This window comes from Saimiri boliviensis, chromosome 17 (genome assembly GCF_048565385.1).
Source record: "Saimiri boliviensis isolate mSaiBol1 chromosome 17, mSaiBol1.pri, whole genome shotgun sequence".
In the NCBI taxonomy this organism is placed as follows: domain Eukaryota; kingdom Metazoa; phylum Chordata; class Mammalia; order Primates; family Cebidae; genus Saimiri; species Saimiri boliviensis.
Window position 1 is genome coordinate 5,104,682 of NC_133465.1, and position 25,767 is coordinate 5,130,448.

General features: G+C 39.6%; 2 protein-coding genes across 3 annotated transcripts in view; one reads left to right on the forward strand and one right to left on the reverse strand.

The window, feature by feature from the left end:
• The first annotated feature begins 5,051 nt into the window (after positions 1 to 5,051).
• Positions 5,052 to 17,323, forward strand: RNFT1 (ring finger protein, transmembrane 1). Its single transcript, XM_039476010.2, has 9 exons — positions 5,052 to 5,200; positions 6,532 to 6,987; positions 7,195 to 7,271; positions 9,657 to 9,757; positions 11,376 to 11,529; positions 12,441 to 12,599; positions 13,264 to 13,329; positions 15,569 to 15,670; positions 16,624 to 17,323. Exons 2-9 carry the CDS (start codon positions 6,585 to 6,587, stop codon positions 16,756 to 16,758), a joined length of 1,197 nt encoding a protein of 398 aa, XP_039331944.1. The 5' UTR covers positions 5,052 to 5,200; positions 6,532 to 6,584; the 3' UTR covers positions 16,759 to 17,323.
• A 2,462-nt stretch (positions 17,324 to 19,785) lies between these two features.
• The window catches only part of RPS6KB1 (ribosomal protein S6 kinase B1), a 63,506-nt gene continuing 57,524 nt past the window's right edge, over positions 19,786 to 25,767 (reverse strand). For both annotated transcript variants that reach the window (XM_003929084.4, XM_074388071.1), the window contains exons 14-15: positions 24,714 to 24,826; positions 19,786 to 23,617 (exon numbers count right to left, since the gene is read on the reverse strand). In XM_003929084.4, the coding sequence (XP_003929133.1) occupies positions 23,380 to 23,617; positions 24,714 to 24,826 (351 nt within the window). In that variant the 3' untranslated portion in view covers positions 19,786 to 23,379. The remainder of the gene's footprint in view (positions 23,618 to 24,713; positions 24,827 to 25,767) is intronic.

A 25,767-nucleotide genomic window follows, 5' to 3' on the forward strand; every position in this document is an offset into this window, starting at 1 on the left:
AAAAGAAGAAGAAGAAGTAGTAGACTCCAGTGCCAGCCAAGATGGAGCATTCTCCTATAGCTTATCTCTATTGCTGGTTATAACTAAACACTCCAGAATAAATATAAAAAGCAACTACCTGTGCACTCTGAAAAGTAAACAAATGCAGAATGAAACTTGGAGAAAGGGGCCCACATGGGAGTGAGTTTTCTTTGTGTGTGTGTGTGTGTGTGTGTGTGAGAGAGAGAGAGAGAGAGAGAGAGAGATCTGAGGGTAGGCACACAGTGAGCTGTGGCAGTGCGGTGTGGATAGCTAAAACTCCCAGAGAAACCCTGTCTGTGTAGATCAAGGAACTCAGAAAATGAGTCTCTGGGTTTCAGAGTTGTAAGGGAGAAGTGTCCATTTTTTCCCTCTCTCTTGCTGGGGCAGTGGCATGGGCAACTAACCCTCCTTAAGAAGCCCCATCGCCGGGCGAGGTGGCTCAAGCCTGTAATCCCAGCACTTTGGGAGGCCGAGGCGGGTGGATCACGAGGTCAAGAGATCGAGACCGTCCTGGTCAATATGGTGAAACCCCGCCTCTACTAAAAATAAAAAAAAAAAAAAAGTAGCTGGGCATGGTGGCACATGCCTGTAATCCGAGCTACTTAGGAGGCTGAGGCAGGAGAATTGCCTGAACCCAGGAGGCGGAGGTTGCGGTAAGCCGAGATCGCGCCATTGCACTCCAGCCTGGGTAACAAGAGCGAAACTCCGTCTCGAAAAAAAAAAAAAAGAAGCCCCATCATTCTGGCTCTAGGACAGAGGCAAGAAGTTGAGAAGAAGCCCATCAAGGAGACCTAGAGAAGGGTTCTCCTACTTCTGTGCGTGAACAAGCATCTGTCCAGGGCTCCTTCCTGAGGTGCATATACAAAGAACACCCCAAAACGGCACAGCAAAAGCCTAAAAAACTGAACAACAACAACAAAAGGTGCAAGTCCAAGTCTAACCCCCAAAGGGCATAGATAGATGTAAGATGATGTAAAGCGGCACAGGATAGACTCTGAAAACTGTCTTGACATTGGAATTCACAGGGAGAAAAAAAGGCAAGACAGACCTTGCAGTCTTAATTCAACCAGGATGATCGACTGCTGAAACAACTAAAATCAGCATTCGCTGGAGAACTTTAATAGGACCCAAGAAAGTCACAAAGGAATATTGTTCAGGATACAAATTGGTATTATTCAACATACAAAGAGTCATGAAAGAGTGACCATTCTCAAAAAGATAATCAACAGATATCAATGCCAAGATGACAAAATTATCAAATACTTTAAGACAGCTATTATCATCATGTTCTATAAGGTAAAAGTGAACACGCTTGAAGTAAATGTTAAGATGTAAGTTCTCAACGGAAGAAAAACTTATAAAAAGGAACCAAACAAAAGGTTTACAACTGAAAAATATATCTGAAATAAAAGATTTCACTAGATGGTTATCAATAATAGAATAAAGATTACCAATAGAGGAAAGAGTCAGTGAAGATGGATCAAGAGAAATTGTCCAGGACGGGCACAGTGGCTCACGCCTATAATCTAAACACTCTGGGAGGCCAAGGCACACAGATCACCTGAGGTCAGGAGTTCGAGACCAGCCTGGTCAACAGGGTGAAACCCTGTCTCTACTAAAAATACAAAAATTAGAGGAGCCTGGTGGCGGGTGCCTGTAATCCCAGTTACTCGAGAGGCTGAGGCAGGAGAATCACTTGAACCCAACAGGCAGAGGTTGCAGTGAGCCAAGATAACGCCATTGCACTCCAGCCTGAGTGACAAGAGCAAAACTCTATCTCATAAAAAAAAAAAGAGAGAGAGAGAGAAATTATCCAATCTGAAGAATAGAGAAAAACAGATTAAAAAGAAAATGAACAGAGAGCCTCAGGAACACGTGGGGCAATATTAGATGGCCTAACATTTACATCATTGGACTTCTAGAAGGAGAGGCTTATTTGTTTCCTGTAAATGCTGTACTAAATGATCACAGACTTAGTGGCTGAAAACAACAGAAATTTATTCTCGCACATTTCTACAGGCCAGAAGTTTAAAATTAAAGTGTTGGCAGGGCTGCATTCCCTCTGGAGGCTATAGGGGAGGATATGTTCCCTGCCTTCTTTGAGCTTCCAGCAGCTGTCAGCATTCCTTGGCTTATGGCCATCTCTCTGTTCCATCTTCACATGGCTTTCTCCTCTGTGTCTCTGTTGCCTCTTTTGCCTCCTTCCTATAAGGATGCTTGGGATGGTATTCAGAACCTGCCTGAAAAATCCAAGGTAACTGACTACACTCAAAATCCTTAATTATATCAGCAAAAACCCTTTTTCCAAATATTTTCAGGAATTAAAACTTGACATCTTTGGGTGGCTATTATTCAGCCTACAACAGAGACACGTGCAGAAAAAAAAATACATTACACGTAGGAGAACAATGATTTGAGTGACTGTGGATTTCTTATTAGAAACCTTGAGGAAGCCAGGCGCAGTGGCTCACGCCTGTAATCCCAGCACTCTGGGAGGCCAAGGCGGGTGGATCACGAGGTCAAGAAATCGAGACCATCCTGGTCAACATAGTGAAACTCCGTCTCTACTAAAAATACAAAAAATTAGCTGGGCATGGTGGTGCGTGCCTATCATCCCAGCTACTCAGGAGGCTGAGGCAGGAGAATCGCCTGAACCCAGGAGGCGGAGGTTGCGGTGAGCCGAGATCGCGCCATTGCACTCCAGCCTGGGGTAACAAGAGCGAAACTCCGTCTCAAAAAAAAAAAAGAAAAAAAAAAAGAAACCTTGAAGAGTAGAAAGAGTGGAATATCTTTTTTTTTTTTTTTTTTTTTTTTTTTTTTTTTTTTTTTTAATTGAGACTGAGTCTTGCTCTGTCACTCAGGCTGGAGTACAGTGGTGTGATCTCAACTCACTGCAACCTCTGCCTCCTGGGTTCAAGCAATTCTCCCACCTCAGCCTCCAGAGTAGCTGGGACTACAGGTGCATGCCACCATGCCTGGCTAATTTTCTTATTTTTAGTAGAGATGGGGTTTTGCCGTGTTAGCCAGGCTGGTCTCAAACTCCTGACCTCAAGTGATCCACCCACCTCCACCTCCCAAAGTGCTGGGGTTATAGGCGTGAGCCACCACGCCCAGACTGGAATATCTTTAAACTGCTAAAACAAATTGTCTACCCAGAATTAGATATCAATGAAAATAAACAGTGGACAGGCACAGCAGCTTGTGCCTGTAATGAAAGATATCAATGAAAATATCCTTCATAGGCCGGGCGTGGTGGCTCACACCTGTAATCCAAGCACTTTGGAGGCCAAGGTGGGCGGATCACCTGAGGTCAGGAGTTCAAGATCAGCCTGACCAACATGGTGAAACCCCGTCTTTAAAAAAAATAAAAATAAATTTTTGATTACATAGTTTAAAATTTCCCCACGATATGGCAATGTTGGACAGGCTGGTCTCAAACTCCTGGCCTCAAGTGATCCTCCTGCCTCAGCTCCCAAAGCACTGGATTACAGGTGTGAGCCACCACTCCAGGCCTAAACTTAGTTTTCTTAATAACCTTTTATTTTTAGAACACTTTCAGATGAACAGAATTCTTTTATTTATTTACTTTTTCTTTTTTCTTTTCTTTTCTTTTTTTTTTTTTGAGAGTCTTGCTCTGTCACTTAGGCTAGAGCGCAGTGGTGCGATCACGGTTCACCACAACCTCCACTTCCCGGGTTCAAGTGATTCTCCTGCCTCAGCCTCCCGACTAGCTGGTATTACAGGCGCCCACCACCACCACACCCGGCTAATTTTTGTGTTTTTAGTAAAGACGGGGTGACCACGTTGGCCAGGTTGGTCTCAAACTCCTGACCTCAGGGGATCCGCCCGCCTCAGTCTCCCAAAGTGCTGGGATTACAGGCGTGAGCCACTGCACTTGGACCTAATTTTTGTATTTTCAACAGAGATGGGGTTTCACTATATTGGTCAGGCTGGTCTCGAACTCCTGACCTCAGGTGATCCGCCCACCTCAGCCTCTCAGAGTGCTGCGATTACAAGCGTGAGCCACCACGCCCGGGTTTTTTGTTTTGTTTTTGTTTTTTTTCTGAGACAGAGTCTCTCTGTCGCTGGGGCTGGAGTGCAGTGGCGCCATCTCGGCTCACTGAAACCTCCGCCTCCCAGGTTCAAGCGATGCTCCCGCCTCCGCCTCCCGAGTGGCTGGGATTACAGGCACGCGCCACCACGCCCGGCTAATTTTTGTCTTTTCGGTATTGACGGGCTTTCACCACGCTGGCCAGGCTGGTCTCTAACTCCTGGGCTCAAGTGATCCACCCGCCTCGGCCTCCCAAAGTGCCGGGATGACTGGAGGGATGGCCGCGCCCGACCTCAACTTCGTTTTCTGACTGACGTTTCCATTTAGAACACTTTTAGAGAAACAGAACTCTTCTGAGCGCAGTCGAATCCTCCGTACCCCACACGAGGCAGGTTTTTCAACTCCAATTTCCACTTCCACCCCACGCAGGCTCTTTCTCGCCTCTGACCTCGGGTTCTGGCAGGACCGGGAGGAAAGCTCAGCTCAGACCAAACGTCATCGCTCAGACACACCTGGGTCAAGCGTCAGGCTCGCGGAAACCCGAGTCCGGAAACCCTAACGCTCTGGCCCCACCCGGCCCCGCTCCTCCAGAGACCTGCAGAGCCCTGGCCGACTTGGCGGCTCCAGCTTCGGCCTCAGGGGGCGAGAAGCGAGGCTCTCGCCCAAGCCCCTCCTCCAGGGGCAGGTTCTTGAAGCCGGAACATTTGTGACCTCAAAACGCCCAGGATCTCGGAGGCGCGTGCCGGATGCCACATAAATGCACAACACGTAACAACGACTTATCGTTCCGCGCCCGGCCTCGCAGCCCACAGTCCGCCGCCGCCGCGAGCTCCTCTCAGCGCGGCGCGGGGGCGGGGCTAGCGGCGGCGCGGGGCGGGGCTAGCGGCGGCGCGGGGCGGGGCTAGCGGCGGCGCGGGGGCGGGGCTAGCGGCGGCGCGGGGGCGGGGCGCGCGCTCGTGAGAACGTCCGGGGAGCGCGCGCGCCGACGCCGACGCCGCCGGGCGAGCGGAGCTGGAGTTGCAGCCTGTGGGTTTGCGGTTGATGGCTCCCACCGAAGGGCTGGCGGCGGCGTCTGCCGCTGTTGCTGCTGTTGCTGCCGAGACCTCCGTCGGCTTCTGGTCATGAGAGGTCAGGCCTGGGGGAAGCGGGCAGAGGAGGAGGCGGCGAGGGGCGGCTGGGGGCTCGGGGGAGAATAAATGAGGCGCTCGAGGCTCGGACGTGGGTGGAGAACTCTGCCCGCGGAGATGCCGGAAGAGTTGTGTCGACTTTTCTTCCTTTTTCGCCTCCTTTCTTGTCTGTGCATGAAGGAAAGTGGGAGGGTTCTATGTTATTTATAGAAAAGACACGGAAACCCTGCTGTCCAACGTTGCTCTCAAAAAGAGTTTTGACGACATAACGCCCGTGGCGTCGGGGCCTCGGGGAAAGCCTTTAATGAAAAGCACGGAAACCCAAACCGCCAGGCTCGGGGACTGCAGCTCTGCTCCGTTCTGGCAGTGAAATAGAATGACACGGAACGTTCCCTGACGTTCACTCGCGCTTCCTCCTGGAGAAGCGGGACAGGCACGGCAGTGTGGGGTAGGCTGTGCGTTTCGTCAGCTGGGATTCCGAGTCGGTGCTTCTGGCCCTAGGTCCACACGGATCATGTGCGGGAGCTCTTTCCCTGCCGGGGTCCTCTTACCTCACACCCCTCCCCCCGTAACACACACGCCACCGACGGTGGCATTTTATCGAGCTGTGTAACTGACCTTATTCAGACTGAAGAGTTACCTAGCAATTATATGGTAACTCCCCAAAATGTCTGTGCTTTAATGTATTTAGGTAACATTTCTTTGCGCAGAGAGGTAGTATTCTTGGTAGCACCATTAATTATCAGAAACCTTATGAGCTTTGGGAAAGCTGCTTGAGCAGAAGATGCAATTTGTAGGTCACCTAAGTGCAGTGTTTATTATTAGTTACCTATGATGATAATAAGGCATTAAGATTTAATGTTGTTTTTCTTCCTAACATTTCCAAAAGTTAAAAAAAAAAAAAAAAAAAAAACGGACTCACTCTTCTTTATGAAACTTCTTTGATGTAGAATATACATCAGAGATGAAACTGCTCCAGTTGGGCAAAGTACATGTACCAGCGTATCCAGTGAGGTCTGGTGCTCATTAACATCTGCTGGGCACCTATATTTCATGACTGTTTTGCAGATGCCTTCTCCCATTAGCTAGAAGCATTTGCAGCTCAACTTTTTTTTTTTTTTTTTTTGGTAGCAAATGTTCCCTAAAAGATAATTTGTGTAGGGCAGCAGAGCCTTGCCATTGAGAAGGGAGGAGTCCATTGATAACCTGAAAATCCATCTGCTGTGATGATTTGCTACTCCTTTAGTGAATAAAGGATACCTAGTGAGGAGTATACTGCTGGTATTTAACTGCCTGTTTACTTACAATATTCTCTGCTATTTGATTTTTTAGGAGACAGCCCTGAAGCAAAGATATCTGGGTCAGAGAAAAAGTAGTTAAGGGCCATGCAAGCCAATCGCAGCCAACTACACAGTCCTCCAGGAACTGGAAGCAGTGAGGGTGCCTCAACCCCTCCGTGTGTCCACACAAGATTGACAGGAGAAGGTTCTTGTCTTCATTCTGGAGATGTTCATATCCAGATAAACTCTATACCTAAAGAACGTACAGAAAATCCAAGCTCCAGAAATGCAAGGTCAGGTGTCCATAGCTGCGCCCATGGATGTGTACACAGTCGCTTACGGAGTCATTCCCATAGTGAAGCAAGGCTGCCTGATGATACTGCTACAGAGTCTGGAGATCATGGTAGTAGCTCCTTCTCAGAACTCCGCTATCTCTTCAAGTGGTTGCAAAAAAGTCTTCCATATATTTTGATTCTGAGTGTCAAACTTGTTATGCAGCATATAACAGGTAGGGCATAATACAACACTGACTTGTTTTCATTCCTAAATTCAGTTAATTTTCTGTCATTATTGGTAATCTACTTAATGCATTCAGTTACTTACTTTCTGTTAGCTTTTAAAATTGTGTTTCCTTTTAATTTGTGTCATTGTTAGCTTAAGTAATCCTCTTTGATTTTTTTTTTCTTTCAATTAACTGGAACTTATTTTCTAACAGGAATTTCTCTTGGAATTGGGCTGCTAACAACTTTTATGTATGCAAACAAAAGCATTGTAAATCAGGTTTTTCTAAGAGTAAGTATAACAAGCAACTAAAACATTATTAACTGTTTCTCTCCATAGATTTTAGAGAAATAATTATGAGAGAAATAGGAAATAACTTTTGAAAGAAATAGGAAGTAATGGGATATACTGTAACATCCATGATATATTAAATTTGTTATCTAAATTACCTGAAATAAATTATCTCTCCTAATGCTGAACTACTTCACCTTACTTTCTTCCTAAGGAAAAAAAGTGAGTTAATGTTAAAGTAGAAAAAATGATTAAAAGAGTTAGAACACGCTGTTTGATCTGATTTACCAACTCCCTTCAGGTTTTATGAGTTCATTTGACCATACTAAGTAATATCATTAAAAACTTTTATGATATTGGCCGGGCATGGTTGCTTGCACCTGTAATCAGAGCACTCTGGGAAATCGAGGTGGATGGATCACAAGGTCAAGAGATCAAGACCATCCTGGCTAACACAGTGGAACCCCCTCTCTACTAAAATTACAAAATATTAGCCAGATGTGGTGACACGCACCTGTAGTCCCAGCTACTCCAGAAGTTGAGGCAGGAGAAGAGCTTGAACTCGGGAGGCGGAGGTTGCAGTGAGCTGAGATCATGCCACTGCAGTCTAGCCTGGACAACAGAGCAAGACTCTGCCCCCCACCCCCAAAAAAAAAAAAAAGATCTCAGCCAGGCACAGTGGCTCACACCTGTAATCCCATTACTTCAGGAGTCCTAGGTGGGCAGATCACTGGAGGTCAGGAGTTCAAGACCAGCATGGCCAACATGGCAAAAACCCATCTCTACTAAAAATACAAAAATTAGCAGAGTGTGGTAGCATTTGCCTGTAGTCCCAGATACTTTGGGAGGCTGAGGCAGGAGAATTGCTTGAATCTAGGACAAGGAGGTTGCAGTGAGCCAAGATTGTGTCGCTGCACTCCAGCCTGGGTGACAAGAGTGAGACTCCATCTCAAAAAAAAAAAAAGAAAATTAAACCCAAGGAATTTTTCTGTAACATAAATTACACAAGCCCTAGTCTTACAAATCATTGGGAAAAATAGAATGTTTATAAAATTTCACCTTAAAAGGTGAACTTTAAAAGGCTATTTCTGTTTAAAGTATCATGAATTCTGACCTGGAAATACATAGTTAAGCCTGTCTAACTAGAAAAATCTTACTTATTTAAAATTCATAAAACTTTTCATTAAACTTGACTTTAAAAGTGAGATTACAGGCAAGGCACAGTGGCTCATGCCTGTAATTGCAGCACTTTGGGAGGCCTAGATGGGCAGATTCCTTGAGCCCAGGAATTGGAGACCAGCCTGGGCAACATGGCAAAACCCCCATCTTTACAAAAAACACAAAAAATGAGCTGGGTGTGGTGGCACATGCCCGTAATCCCTGCTATCTGGGAGGCTGAGGTGAGAGGATTGCTTGAGCCCAGGTGGTTGAGGCTGCAGTGAGTCATGATCATGCCACTGCACTCCAGTCTGGGTGAACAAGCAAGACACTGTTTCCCCCCAACCCCCACCAAATAAAAAAAAAAACGGAGATTACAACTACTTGGGAGGCTGAGTTGAGAAGACTGCTTGAGCCTAACAGTTCTGGGCAATGTGGCGAGACCCCATATTTTAAAAAAAAGTGAGATTAAAACATAAATTTATTAAATTATTATAATCTGAGAATTTAAAAAGTAAAAAAATATAAACCTTGACAAGTGAGTCAAAGTTAAAATACATTTTGAAATTTTTCTTGTGGGTTGGTCTTTTTTTTTTTTTTTGAGATGGAGCTTCGCTCTGTCACCCAGGCTGCAGTGCAGTGGTGCGATCTCAGTTCACTGCAAACTCTGCCTCCCAGGTTCCAGAGATTATTGCGCCTCAGCCTCCTGAGTAAGCGGGATTACAGGCACGTGCCATGGCGCCCAGCTAACTTTTGTATTTTTTTTTTTAGTAGAGATGGGGTTACACCATGTTGGCCAAGCTGGTCTCGAACTCCTGACCTCAAGTGATCCCCCTGCCTCGGCCTTCCAAAGTGCTGGGATTACAGGTGTGAGCCACTCCACCCAGCCTGGGTGGATTATGTCAGCTTGTAAAAGACCTGGCAGCTTTATTTATTTATTATTTTTTTTTTTTAAGAGAAGACTTTGCTTCTTTGAAACATAGGTAATGTTTTTCATACAGTGAAGAAATTTGCATTTTAAAAATTTGTTTAATATAAGAGTTCTGTTTGTCATTAAAGTCATATAAAACAAAGTAACTGATGATTATGTACACTGTAACAGATACTCTATATTAAGATTAATTTAGAAAAATGGTCTAAGTTAATAGTCATTAAAGTAAAACAGTTTAATGATATTTAAAATTCTGGCAAAATCAAAGTAACATTATAAAATTGTTTATTTTTCAGGAAAGGTCCTCAAAGACTCAGTGTGCTTGGTTACTGGTATTCTTAGCAGGATCTTCTGTTCTTTTATATTACACCTTTCATTCTCAATCACTTTATTACAGGTAATTAGAGGTCCAAATACACAAGTTACATTTTTAATGTAATCATGTATTTCATAGCACTTTGTATCTTACTTCACATAGTACTTACTGTATTTAATTCAGTTCTGTTTTTAACTATCTCCTTTCATAATCGAGAGCTTTTTTTTTTTTGAGACAGAGTCTCGCTCTGTCGCCCAGGCTGGAGTGCAGTGGCTTGATCTTGGCTCACTGCAACCTCCCATCTCAGCTTCAAGCAATTCTCCCATCTAAGCTTCCCAAGCGGCTGGGATTACAGGCACACACCACTATGCCCAGTTAATTTTTGTGTTTTTAGTAGAGACGGGGGTTTTGCCATGTTGGCCAGGCTGGTCTCAAACTCCTGACCTCAGGTGCTCCGCCTGCCTCGGCCTCCCAAAGTACTGGGATTATAGGTGTCAGCCACTGTGCCCGGCCTCATAAGCGAGAGCTCTAAGTGGCTTATTCAGATTTTGTATCCCCAGTGCCTTGGCACGTAGCAGATGCTCAATAAATATTTAATTTTTGATATCTGAATTTTTGTTTCTATATTCCATATTTATTAAGTACCATTAGGTTGTTACTGTTGGTCTTTGTTTCTGAAAGTAAGAACACTTACTAAATGAAAGTAGCTGCAAAGTTTCCATGTCAAATGGGAATATTCTGAATTTTCAGCTTTTATCAGAATATTAGAAGACCTGGTTTCACTGGAGTTGAAGAGATGGGCAAATCTGGGATATAGTTTGGAGGTGGAGCCAGTATTCCTCAGATGGACTGGATTGGGTAGGTGGGTAGAGAGAAGCAAGAATGACCTCTGGGTTTTTAGTCTAAGTGGCTGGATGGTGGTGTCATTTCATTGGGTTGAAAAAGAAACTGATTTTGAGGGGAAAATCAATAATTTTGTTTTGAACATGTTAACTTTGAGAAGCTAAGTTGAATTAATAAGAAAGTGGTTCCAAATATATGTCATGACTCAGGGTAGAGCTTAGGGCTATAAATTTTGGTATCAGGAGCATATGATTGATATTTAAAAACCACAGGATTGGACAGACTAACCCAGGAAAGAAAGAGTAAAGGTAGAGAGCTCAGTACTGGACATGACTACAATTAGAAGAGAAACAGCAAAGGAGACTAAGAAGAAACCAGCAGTGAAGTATGAGAAATTTGAGTGTGGTGTTAAAAGTCTAGAAAGAAAATTATTCAGAGAGGGAAGACCGAAAAAGAGAAGCGACCTTGAAATTCAGCAAGACAGAGGGAGTTGATGGTCTTGACAAGCAATTCATTGAAAGGAACAGATGAAATCCTGATTGGAATTGGTCAAGAAAATCATGGCAGATGTTTGGTATTGAGGTGTTTTTTTTTTCCATTTACAGGCTAGAAAGGTGTCAACTATGACAAACTATGAAGACTTTTTCCTTATTCTATGAAGGGAAAATCTAAAACCCAAACATTTTAAGTCTCTTTAAGCAAAATGATCCTCCATTCCATTAATGTGAACTATGACATCCTGCCAAACTCGTATTTTTTACATATCAAAATAAAATATTTGTAACAAATTCAAACCCTTTATTAGTACTGTACCTTTATGCTGCTCTGATAAATTTTGATGTTTTTCTCTTGGTAGTTTAATTTTTTTAAATCCTACTTTGGACCATTTGAGCTTCTGGGAAGTACTTTGGATTGTTGGAATTACAGACTTCATTCTGAAATTCTTTTTCATGGGCTTAAAATGCCTTATTTTATTGGTGCCTTCTTTCATCATGCCTTTTAAATCTAAGGTAAGAAACTAACTTATGCTTTATTGGAGTGATGTTAATGAATCACATTAATGCTATTTAGTCTTTGTTTAAATGAATCCTCGTTTTGCAGTTTGCTAACTACCTTTAATTATCTGTATTATTTCAGCCTGGCAACCATTTGTTTAAGCATTTGAACCTGAATATTAACCTATTTGAATAAAATCAGAATTATATTTGCTTCAGAATAATTTTAAAATCAGTCCCCACCTCATATATGGGAAACTATTTAGATTTGTACTTCTTTTCTCCAGGGCATTATCAATTGACAGTTTACTATATATAATTATTCAGTGGCTTCTCCTACACAATAAAGACTTTAAAATTTTTATAATCAGCAAAAACATACATAGGTTTTACTTGCAGTATACATAAAGCATTTTCACTATATCATTCTTTAGAAATTCTATTTATTTATTTAGAAATGGACTCCCACTCTTGTTGCTCAGGCTGGAGTGCAATGATGTGATCTCAGCTTACTGCAACCTTCATCTCCCAGGTTCACGGGATTCTCCTGCCTCAGCCTCCCAAGTAGCTGGGATTACAGGCGCCTACCACCACACCCAGCTAATTTTTTATTTTTGGTAGAAATGGCATTTCACCTTGTTGTTCAGGCTGGTCTCAAACGCCTGACTTCAGGTGATCCACCCACCTCAACCTCCCAAAGTGCTGGGATTACAGGTGTGAGCCACCATGTCTGGCCTAGAAATTCTTTGAAAGCAGACCACTCAGTGACTGTGAGAACCAGTTTGAGGGTTTAGTCATAATCATAATCATTATAAAGATTAATATTATTTATATTGTGTCATATACTCTCAGTGTTCTTAGTCCAGTATTGTTTGTGCTATGTAGTTTGGGTAGCTCTATTTGTTTTCTTTTTTCTTATTTTTTAGGGTTACTGGTATATGCTTTTAGAAGAATTATGTCAATACTACCGAACTTTTGTTCCCATACCAGTTTGGTTTCGATACCTTATAAGCTATGGGGAGTTTGGTAATGTAACTAGATGGAGTCTTGGGATATTGCTGGCTTTACTCTACCTCATACTAAAAGTAGGTAACATTACAAATCTTGTCACTGCAAGATTCATATTAATGATTACTGACAATATACTATTTTCCTCTTTAACAGTTTTATAGTTTATCTTCGTATCACTAGTTTGAAGTAATGGAAGGTTCTATAGCTATTTAGAAATGGGAGAAACGGAAATTATCTAATCCAGCGGTCCTCAGTTTTCATTGGAGGGAAGGAGAGCAGACTTTTGCATAGTGTGGATTATCTAAGTAGGGAAAACAAGTGGAACAGAACATACCCATCCTCAATAGTAACATTTATCATACACTTAATTCTTAAACTAGTGGAGTATCTTGTTCTGTTCTCTCCATGCCTGTGCTCCTCAACCTAATAATCACTTTATGAAACTTTAAAATCTAAATGTTAAAAACATGTTAATCAGATAAAATTGCTTTGACTTTGACATACTTAAGTTTGTATTTGTCTTGATCAAATTGTTACTCTAGGTGTTTAAAGGTACTTCAGCTTGAGTTGGCTCAAATCTATAAATTGAATAAAATATTCATAGAATGATTAGTTTTGACATATAATGAGCATTACGTTAATATGAGGATTTGATGTTACGGGATTTCTGCTTTGGTTTTTGTGTTTAGCAGATAGGACTGTTTGAATTAATAAATGATCTCTTATTTCCCTTTTCAGCTTTTGGAATTTTGGGGGCATCTGAGAACTTTCAGACAGGTTTTACGAATTTTTTTTACACGACCGGTAAGTACTTTTTATCAGTTGAGAAAAACACTTTCACCTTTCTTCATTACAAATATTTTTTTAGTTCAACAGTTTTACAAGAATGGATTTCATAAAGAAATGATCCTTTTCTTTTACTTTGATTATTTTCTAGTATTTTGGCACTTGGGGGCTATAATGATTTAGGATCAGTTTGTTGAATGACACATTGACAACCACCTGCTAATTATTGCAGTACTTATATATTTGAACTTGTCTCTTGCCCCTTCAACCCATTTGACATTTTTAAGGGCCTGCAAACCCTTCAAAATCTTAGGAAGTTTTGTTTCTCTTTTTTAATCCACAAATTGGGGCTTTGTGTGTTCCCATTAATTCCTTATTCAGCTGTTAAAATCCTTCCACTGTAATTTACTGTGTATGTTTAAAAAGCTCATTGCCAAAAATCATGTCTTCTGCAGTTTTCTTACTGGAGCAGATTTCCCCATTGCTCCATTCTATGTGCACAAATACGTTCATGGCATGAAATTTAACAATTAATTGAGACTCTGGTGTCATATGCAACATTATTATGTGATTCTATTGACGTTACAAATTGCAGTGAAAGGATGTCATAGAGAACCTTAATTTACTACTTAGTAGCCTCAAAGGTTTCCAGTAGCTACGTATTGTCACTAGATTTCAAGGTTTGATGCTCAACTTTGCAGTCATTTCATCAGGGTTCAGGAAGACTGACTTAAAAGAATGCCAACCTAATAAAATACCATTAAAAATAGAAAAAGCGTTATGTCTACAAAGTAAATCATACTAACTGGCCAGTGCATCTTTTCCCTAAGATAGAGTTAGCAATGTAGAAACAAACTGTGCAACATCCTATTCAAGCTTCTTTCTCTAGATAAGATATAATAAAATTCAGAGTTCAGCTTTGTCCAAGTCAATTCAGTTGATGATTATGTGAGCATCGACCATTTTACGATAATTGGTCATGTAAGATTTGTGCTGAAATGCTCTCAAGAAAATATCCTGATATTCTTTCTCTGAGACAAACTATAGAGAGGATATCAGTTATCAATACTTTGATTTGTTCAATTCTGTTTTACCAGGGAAATGGCAGTTACTATCAGGGTAAGTCTTCATGTTGAGGGAGTCTCCAAGATGCCAGATGAGTAATGTTTTAAAAGCTTGTCAGCATAATTATCTGCAAATGTACTTTGCTAAATGCCACCTTACTAAAGGAAAATTGACATCAAAATCTTGTAAGAGTATCCTGACTTGTTTCTGAAATCTTTATCACCAGTCTCAAAAACCTTAATTTTTAATATCTTTATCCTTTAAGCTTTACTTTGATTTTGTTAACCTGAGACATTTTAGTATAAAAACTTGTACAAGAATTTGTAACATTCTGATTTTTCCAAATTTCACTGAGGGTTATTAACATCACATCTGGTTAATGACTCAGTTCTGAATCTGGTGAGGAAGTTAAAATCTTAACGAGATCAGAGACTTTTTATTAGGACATTAGAAGAGAAGAAAATTCAAATAATTTCATTATTGTTCAGTTAGTTTTGATAGTAATTATTCTACCCAAGTGACATTTACAGTTGCAGTTTCTCTGTAAAACTTTATCATTCATGCTTAGCACTAAATGCATTTTATGATTATCATGAATAATAATTTTTAGACCTAGTGGCAGAACATTCTTCAGTGGTCACTAAGTCTTCTTCATATTGTACTCACTTGGCGACCTTTCATATAGATGACTGGGTCACATTCCAGTATGTCTGGTCCTACTGAATCTATATTGTGTGTAAAACAGAGAAATCTATTTTTAAAGCAAGCTTTCCACGAGTTACATTCAGCCAGCCAAGCTCTGACTAGATTGACTTTATGAACCACTGCCGCAGGTAATAAGTGAGCTCAATTTGACAGTCCTGCGTTAAATACATGGCTATAGATTTTATAATAGTTGTATTTCAGATTGCTTAGTCTCTTAAGTCAGTTATGTTGAATCTGAAGCACTGTCATCCTTTGGAAAGCTAGTAGATCTAACAGTCTTCCAAGATTCTATTTATTATTTAATTATTTCATCTTGGTGCACTCAAGAGGTGGTTCTGTATATGTGATTCAGCTTTGAAATCTTTGTATCCTTTGAGAAGGTTTTCAAATGCCTGGTTCCAGGGAGATTTGAGAAGTACAGCATTACTTATTTGAGGAACAGGAAAGAAAGAAATTTGTAGATGAACAGAACTTATTATCTTCATAGAGTTACGGAGTGGCTGCCAGCAAGAGACAGTGTTCAGATGTGGATGATATTTGTTCAATATGTCAAGCTGAATTTCAGAAGCCAATTCTTCTCATCTGTCAGGTAATTATATTTTTTAATTTAAAAACCTAATTACAACGCTTCTCTGTGACTTGCAAAAGTCACATTTACGTTATAAGGCGCACACACAAAAAAATCTAGTGAAAGGTAGCATTCAGGATACATACTAGTAATTTATTCATGATCAGGGGATTGGTGGATTGGCTAAGTTTTGTCCTTTATGTACTGATGACTTTTATGCAGAGGAGTGTATGAAGGGGAAAAAATAATTCAACTGACAGATTGGATACCAAGGTGATTAAAAAACAGGCTATTTTTAGAATTGGATACTAGCCATTTAGAATACCAACATTTGTTGCTGGATTGTGTAAGGCCCTTTACTGTACTTTATGGCGGTTATTAGTAACTCAAAAGACTTTATGCTGTTATCATATGTAATATTAAAGGATCACACCTAGGGATAGTTTTTATGGTTAAATGGATAGTACCGCCAGAACAATAGTGGCTTTACTACTCACACTGTTCTTTGTTTTCTTGAATGTGTCATACTGTCTCCATTTTCCCATTTGTAAAGTGAGGGGATTAGTACTCTTCAAAATCCCTTTCAGGCTGAGTGCAGTGGCTCATGCCTGTAATCCCAGAATTTTGAGATGCCAAGGTGGGCGGATCACTGGAGGTCAGCAGTTTGAGACCAGTCTGACCAACATGGTGAAACCCTGTCTCTACTAAAAATACAAAAATTTGCTGGGCATGGTGTGGTGGGCACCTGTGATCCCAGCAATTGAAGAGGCTGAGGCAGGAGAATCGCTTGAACCCAGGAGGCAGAGGTTGCAGTGAGCCAAGATCGCGCCGTTGCACTCTGGCCTGAGTAACAAAGCAAGTCTCCATCAAAAAAATAGAAAGAAAAGAAAAGAAAAAATCCCTTTTATTCCCTATAATGTCATGAATTTAAAATGCGTATCAAGTATAAAACCTAATTCTTCATTCCATTACAGCATATATTTTGTGAAGAGTGCATTACCTTATGGTTTAACAGAGAGAAAACATGTCCACTGTGCAGAACTCTGATTTCAGATCATATAAACAAATGGAAAGATGGAGCCACTTCATCACACCTTCAAATATATTAAGTTGTATAAACTATTAAGGCCACAAAATACTAATGTCATTTGGTCATAATGACTACTGATTAAGGCATCAAAATGGATTTTCAGGGCTACAAGAAAAATGTTTCTCAGTGGTTTTAGAATGTAAGACTTATGGTCCAATTCATCAAAAGATTAAATGAAAGAACCCTGTGTTTTAAAATATATATATAATGTTCAATCTAATGTACATGCAACATTCTAATTATTTGACAGTGTTAAATTGTAAATGTGTTTTCTTAATGTTAACAAAACCACAATTTGTAGAATTGGTGGTTTTAGAGAACTCAGGTATTCTTTCCCGACATTGTTTTCAGAATACAGAGTATTTTTCATAGTATTTTAAGACACATATCAGAAAGAATTTTGTTCAGCATTGACTTTTATAATTCCCATAGTAAAAATTCTTAATATTTTCATAAAATTTGTATTTTAAAATGAAAGTTCTAAATGTTATATTTTATCAGTAACAGATTTTTCTAAGATTACTGAGGATGATACATTTTCTCTGTAGTATGACCAGAATCAGTGAAAATAAATGATATAAATTCATTTTGTCTATGGACCTCATAAATTCTTCTATCATCAGCTTTAATGCTCATGATCATGCTTTTTGTATAGTACCATGGAGTATCTTGAAGTAACTATTAAAATAATTCATGTGGATTATAAACAGCTGGCTCACTTGATGATTTGAATAATACAGAAAACAAGACAAGACCAGGCGCGGTGGCTCACTAATCCCAGCGCTTTGGAAGGCCAAGGCAGAGAGATCACGAGGTCAGGAGATCGAGACCATCCTGGCTAACACAGTAAAACCCCATCTCTACTAAAAATACAAAAAATTAGCTGGATGTGGTGGCACACACCTGGAGTCCCAGCTACTCCCGAGGCTGAGGCAAGAGAATCACCTGAACCCAGGAGGGAGAGGTTGCAGTGAGCCCAGATCACACCACTGCACTCCGGCCTGGGTGATGGAGTCAGACTTCATCTCAAAAAAAATAAATAAATGGCTAGACATGGTGGCTCACGCCTGTAATACCAGCACTTTGGGAGGCAGAGGCAGGAGGACTGCTTGAGGCCAGGAGTTCAGGACCAGCCTGGGCAATTTAGCAAGACCCTATCTCTATTAAAGAAAAAAGTTTCAAGACAGATGCCCTAAAATCTTAGAAAAGAATTGCCTTTATAGTTAGTCTTCTCCATAAAAGTTTTGGAATTTTATGCTTGAATCACGATCAATTGGAAGATTAAAGCTTGCGCTGAGAGGCCAACATGAGGTTTTGATAGTGTGGTTTATTCTCCTCTAAGGTGTCTGAAGGGCTGCTACGGGTTATATCTAAGTTTAGAATCATCTGTCAGTTTGTAGTCAAGGAAAAGATGATAGAAAGGAGAACTGAGGACACAGAGGTAGGAAACAGATTTGCTGTACTGATAAGACAAAAGTTAAATCAGCACATGGATTAATAAGGATACTGACCAACTGGCTACAGAAGTCACTTTCATGACTGTATGGCCATCCAAATTGACAAAAGAACATTTGGAAGTCTACACCTTTTTTACTCCAGGTAAATACTATCAGGTTGTAAATACACTATATTCAATTACAATATATTTCACTCTATTATCTACTTTGAGAACCACTACAAGTATTTAAATGGCTTTGTGGTGATGCTGATAGTTCTATTATTTAGGTATATAGCAGAGGATGGGTGAGAGAAGCAATTTGGGATTACAACTTGGCCGTGAAGGGACAGCCAGGATGACTTCCTGTTCAAAACACAAGAACAGCATTTTCTTTTTTTTTTTTTTTTTTTCTTTTTTTGAGACGGAGTTTCGCTCTTGTTACCCAGGCTGGAGTGCAATGGCGCGATCTCGGCTCACCGCAACCTCCGCCTCCTGGGTTCAGGCAATTCTCCTGCCTCAGCCTCCTGAGTAGCTGGGATTACAGGCACGCGCCACCATGCCCAGCTAGTTTTTTGTATTTTTAGTAGAGACGGGGTTTCACCATGTTGACCAGGATGGTCTCGATCTCTTGACCTCGTGATCCACCCGCCTCGGCCTCCCAAAGTGCTGGGATTACAGGCTTGAGCCACCGCGCCCGGCCAAGAACAGCATTTTCTTCAGCCCTATGACAATACCTATGTAATACATTTGTGCACCCTGTAACTATTCAGACTGCACTGTTTCTTAATGTGATTAAATAACCAAGGAGGTGCATGGTGGGGTTTTTTTGGAATGCAGTTTACCTATAAACTGAAAAAGGAGAAAATCTAATGGAGCTATGCCATCCACTGACAATGCTGATGAACTGCAAGCATTTCTTCCATCCTTCTATTCCTTCACCTCAAAAAAAGGTAGTATAGATTCAGAAACCCATTTACTCTTTGAATTCAGATCATGACTTCTAAAAGATTGTTTTACCAGTATTGCTACACTGCTAGGTTGTATAGCAAAGTCAAGTCAGTTTGAGAACTTCCGTAGAGAAATCCCCTTGGCAAGTATAATACAATTACCTTACAGATAAGAAGTGGTTCATAGAAATTAACCCAGATTACACTAGATATATTGAGACATTAGTTAAAACAGATTTGTTCACCACATTATTTAGTGCATACACATCAAATTATCAAATGTAGCTGACCAAGTGTAGCTGAACACATTGTTGATTGTTAGCACAAGGTCTTCCTAGAGTTTTTTATGAAGCTAGTTTTCCCGTAGGTTGTTACATGCATTTTTTTTAAGTAAACAATTCATATCTACTATCTGATATAACTTGAAAATCAAAGATGTATAACATCTAACATAAAAATCAATACTAAAACTTGTTACATACTTAAATAGCTTCCATTTCTCAGTAGAACAGCTTTTAACCCATTCCTTACAGTTTATTAAATATGACAACTTGAACACATGTGACATGTTAATTTAAAAAATTATTTAAACCATTTATATACCTGATATGTATACTACTTTATTTCTTCCTATCTTAGGATAGTAAAAAAAATAAATCACTTCTATTTTATGTTCATTCAAATTTGCATTTAATTTCTATTTACATTCATTCAATCCGAAATCAAATAATACAGTAAACTAAATACAAGATGAAAAGCAGAAAAGGTGTTACCCTCATAGCACTCCTAATAAGGCAGCTGAAGAATTTTATTTACTGATAGATGCAAAGCCAACTTGGGAGAGGAGAAACAATAGTTTAAAGAGCAAACACAAACATAGATGAACCCATCTTTCAGATGTTATTCCAGATAATCCACTGAGATAATACGTGTGCTATAATGTTAAGAATCACACAAGAAAAAGTACTGTATTAATCGGCAACAGACCACAGGTTATGTGTGACAAATACTTTTATGACAGTTTGTCCAGCTTGCTAGTGTCTACTCCTAAGAAAAAAGGTAGATGTTTGGACATTGATGTTTTTGAGAAATTAACCATTTTCAAAGCCTCAAAATCTCTTCTTCATAAATTCAACATTTCTCATGGGAATAATCTTAGATCTAGCCCTTGTAAGCTAGGAACCCTATGATTAACTGCATATTGAAAATAGGTCCTATATTAAATATATAATCCAAGGCTCAGTATATTAATACTATCTAAGATGCATCTTGTTTATAATCATTTATTACCTATAGTAAAGAATGTTGAATTTATGGAGTATCATACATGCATCCTTCACCCCTCCCCTCAAATTATCTTCTATCTCAAAAAATAGTATGGAAAAATCCTTCCTGAAGGATTCAAATTAGTTAAGACCATAATAGGGGGAAAAAAACTAATTTTCCTAAAAATCTGGTTCAAGTTCAATAATTAATACTTTTACATTGTTAATCACAGCTGGTTTATAAATCCCAGTTTAGTTATTCTGTAATGCTACAAACCTTATAAAATCAAATTAGTAAACTTCAATTCAGTGATATTTTAATTAAAAAACAGCATGTATAAAATAAAAAAATATCCTGTAATAGCGATTTTAAAGAAAATAAGTGATGAAAAAAAAGCACTTAATCTCTTTTATACACTTACCTGGTATAATCATAAAGAACCCTCTTAGAAACTCAAGACTAGTAATATTGACATATTTTAAACTATGCTTGGATTTTTACAAATAAATATAGATAAGCCATATTGCATAGGTGTGTGCTTTCTGTCTGTGACACTAATGTGACACTTGACATGTTTTCACAGTCATAGTAGGGATATCCATTTATGAAACAAGTTCTCAATAAATTTTCCACAGCACGGTAAATAAATTTTACTTAGTAAATGTGAAGTCAGAAAAACTGTGTATTTGTGTGGATGGTAGCTGTGCAATTAATGCTTTTTATGCAGAAAAGTTGCAGTGTTTGCCACTATTGCTGGCAGTACTAATTATGAAAACGGTTTAACTGGGGTGGTTGTAGCCAGCCAATCACAGTGCGCATGTTACAAGCAAATAGGACCAAGGAGGAATATTTTGGTGTATAAGTTTCACTGGAATTTGGTCAGGCAGTCAACACTACAGTTAGTAAACATATTTGAAAACAAGTATCAGAGTATCACAAGCCACTTACAGTCTGAAATAATGCCTGTGCATATCACCATAGCTTTTTGGGTTCTGTTTTTTCAGACATCACATTGTCAGAGAACAAGGATCTGCACTTTAATTTCTGCCCTTTATTATTATTGTAGCTTCTAATTTACCAGCTACAGTCATAAAGTTCTCAGTAGGCTGCTGCAATAAGGGAGCAGTGGGAAAGAGGGAGTAATTTTTTTTAAAAAAAGGCTTTTTGTCCAAAGATGAACTTTTATCGATTTTTTTCAATTATTGCCACAATTGAAACAGTATATTTCCAATCATTTTACATGGTTCTGTTTTTGCTTAGTGTCATAGGATTTCATCCCATCTCATTTGAGTTGCAATTTAAAAAAGCAAAGCCTTGCTCTTTTCTGACTGAATTCAATATGCATAAAGAATTTTATGGCTTGGATCCTATGGCTCAAAAAGGTTTGAAAACATAGCAAGCAGCATCTATTTAAAAAAATCCTAGGGTTGCAAAATATTACAAATTGACTTTGCACACTCGGACTGAAGACATTATAAAAGACAAACAAAAAGAGGTGATAAAACTCAACTGTAACTGCATGATCATCTATTATACCAGTATGCACTGAAATATATTTTTATAAAGCTCTGCAGATATTAAACCTTTTCACCAGCTAAAGTCATGGAAATGCTCTCTTTAAGGCAGGAAATATTTAAGAAAGGTAAAGTTACCTTTATTTTTATTCTTTGACCTGTAAATCTTTTACGTTGATTTTGTTAGAATTTCAAAAACAGTGTCCTGTTAACATGTTTGCTAAATTAAGCCACTAAGTTTTCTTATTTACTGTGGAAGACATTCATCAAAAGGCCATCAAATATTTTTACAATCAAAAAGTGTAGCCCCAGTACAGGCGGAAAAAAAAAATAGACCTTTTTTTAAAAACTGTTGAGAACAAAAATATAATGAAGTAGACAGCAGAAATAGTAGAAAGTAAAACTGAAAATCTTACCAATTTGCTGTAAAGAGATTAGACAGAGAGTGGGCCATAGCAACACCCTCTTCCCCTGATATCCCTATCTCCCTCTCTTCTGTTCTTCAGCCATGAGCTGAACACATTTGGCGTCTTGAACCAAATACTGGTATAAGAACAGGTGGCGATTTTTTTCCAGTGCAATGCAGGCCCAGGACAATGATGAAATGTAGGACATACAACTTATGCCCATTCCAAGGCTTCCAGTTAAGCTTAGCACATAGCAGTACTGCAAGTAGAAATGATTAAATAGATTCTTTTTTTTTTTCTCATATTACAGACAAGTATTGCAGCTGGGTTAATGAAAATAAACCCCATGTCCACCCCAATCCCTCAAACGAGCCACAGCTGTGGTTAACAATGATTCATTTGCATTTTATTATTTCACCAAGAGAAGAAACAAGTTGTCTGGCTTTCTTCACACCAACCAATAATTTCGCATTTTAAAGTTTGGGATGTTTTTCATAATGAGCTGAATCAAAAATCTATTTGAAAAATATATATTTATATAAAAAAAAGATTCAGGTTGTTTGCACGTAAAACATCAATTGGTAAGTTTCTTTTTTGTCTTTGATTCCATGTTGCTGGAAAAAGTTTGACCAAGCTTGCATGCTAATTTGTCCTTAGTTGCAAGTATTATAGGCAATTTTGTACTTGCCTAATGAAAGGATAACCTTTCTTCGACACAATCAGAACTCAACAGTGATTCAGAAGCAACATCCTACCCTTAATACTGTCATTTTCGAGTCATCAACATGAAAATCCTTGATAAAGTTGAGAAGATGTTGCGAGGAATCAATTAATTGATGTGCCTAAGAGTTCAGCAATACTATTTTGCTTAAGTTTTTTTTTTTTTTTTTTGCACCATTGATTGATTTTTTAAAATCCACGTTTATTTTTCCTCTCTCCAAAGTGTTTTATGTAATGACATTGACTCTTTGAAATTGTCATTTTGCGTCGTCTTGTTTCACCTTGCAGGATGCTCACACATCACCCTCTCCACCTTTTTTGCCTTAAATTCATTAAAAGCATTGCTCGTCATAGATTCATACGCAGGTGCTCTGGCCGTTTAGAGATCATGGGAAAAGCTTGTTTTTTGTATGGCCCAGAGTTCGGCTGTCGTATTGGAAGTGGTGCTGATGCTTCCCCACTCATTGTCACGTCCATCTGCTCTATGCCACTTGTTTCCATTGGGTATTCCACAGGCGTCTGAGGATTTGCTGTGCTGGCCGAAGCACCTCTTCCCCAGAAATCCCCGGGAGAAAATTTGACTGGGCTTTAAGACAAGGAAGAGCTATCATTCATTTGTTTAAGGATCATCTTAACAAGACAGTATTTCCTTTACATTGTGGGAAAATATGACTTTATTTTCATTTAATTTTATTTTCATGTGAATTAGCACAAAGGCAAAGGTTGGGCGATTCTCTCTCCTAGACTGTTAGAATTTCCTAACTGGTCTCTTTACCTCTACACCTGACCCCCAAAACCCGTGTGTGTGTAAATACATATATCATTTTATGTGTGTGTGTGTGTGTGTGTGTGTGTGTAAATAAATATATCATTTTACTCTCCCCTGCTCAAAACAGCTTTCTGTTGTATTTAAAATACAACACTTTTCTAAACCTCTGCTATTCTCCTCCTCACTCACCACAGACTCCAGGAACCCTGATTTCCCTTTCATTTCCAGGAAAAGGGCAAGTCTTCTCCTCCCTTAGGGCTTCTGCATTTGCTGTTCTTCTGCCTGCAACATTCTTGTATCTCCTATTTTTGTAGGGCTGGCTCTTTCTGTTCACTTCCAGATGTTAATATGCCAGGGAGGCCTTTCTCCGACCACTGAGAGTAGAAACCTCCTTGTTTTCCTCTGCTGTCTACCACCACATCCTTTTTTCCCTTTTTAAATCATAGCACTTTACCACTACTTTTAATTACATATTTTTGTGATCCTTTGTCTACTGTGTGTATCCGTTGTCTATTGTGCATATTTTGTGTATCCTTTGTTATTGTATCCTACGTCTCTCCCACTAAACTGTAAGCTTCATCAGGACAGGGACAATTCCTATATTATGGTTATAAACACACACACACACACACACACACACACCCTGCAGCATGTAGCACAGTTCTTGGTGCTCAATAAATGCTGAGTGAATGGATAAAGAGGACATTTGCCAGTGTGGCTGTTTACTTTCAGAAGGGAAGGTAAACCATATAACATCATAGATTAGTCAGACTAGTCCTTTGCAATGTAAGATATAGATGCTGTGCTTATGTCAAAGAGAATATGACAGTCATTTATGTAACTTGGCATAAATTTATTAAGCAACACTTGTAAGTTGTAAAAAAAAAAAAAAGTGAAAATAAGTGTGAAATACCTGACAGGTGTTCGTGGGCTGCCAATAAATCTTCGAGGTGATCGGATTTTTGGTTCAAAGGAAAACTTTTCTTTCACACTTTCAAGTACAGATGGAGCCACATATGTAAAACCCTGAAATAAACAGTGGACTATAGAATGGTATTTTGTCATGTAGCTGAAGAAAATGGGGTTGTTCAGTCTGACACACCAACACAATGATGCACACCTAAAACCACCAATGTGTATACCCTCCCATCTCCTCAACCTCATTTTTAGACCTGTTAACTTCTTTCCAGCCATTTTGTGAGGCACACATTTCAAGAAAGCAGAATGCTATTGAGCCCAAGATACTAGCAAACAAAATTCCACCCTATTGACAGGAATAGAAAAAAAAAAAAAAAAGGAAAATTCAGGCTCCATATGAAGATGTTAAATACAGCCAGGCATGGTGGCTCACACCTGTAATCCCAGCACTTTGGGAGGCTGAGGCAGGCACATCACCTGAGGTCAGGAGGTCAAGACCATCCTGACCAATGTGGTAAAACCCTGTCTCTACTAAAAATACAAAAATTAGCCATGCATCTTGGTACACGCCTGTGGTCCCAGCTACTCGGGAGGCTGAGGCGGAAGAATCACTTGAACCCAGGAGGCGGAGGTTGCAGTGAGCTGAGATTGCGCCACTGCACTCCAGCCTGGTGATAGAGCAAGACTCCGTCTTAAAAAAAAAAAAAAAAAAAAAAGTTAAATAATAGGAGAAATGCAAAGAAACTTCTAGTGTTTCCAGCCACAGGCATATAAGCAACTGAGATTATCACCCCAAAACAAATTCTCATAATTGGGCCAAGTAAAAACAATTTTCTGACTTGGCATCAAAATCAGGATCTTATGACCTTTCTAGTTTTATGCCAATGGTTGGACAGATTTTTTTTTTTTTGAAAAGAGATGGGGTATCCCTATATTGCCCAGGCTGTAGTGCAGTGGTGGTATCATAGCTCACTGCAGCCTTAAACTCCTGGACCCAGACTATTCTCCCACCTCAGCCCCGCAAGTAGCTGAGACTATAGGCACATGTG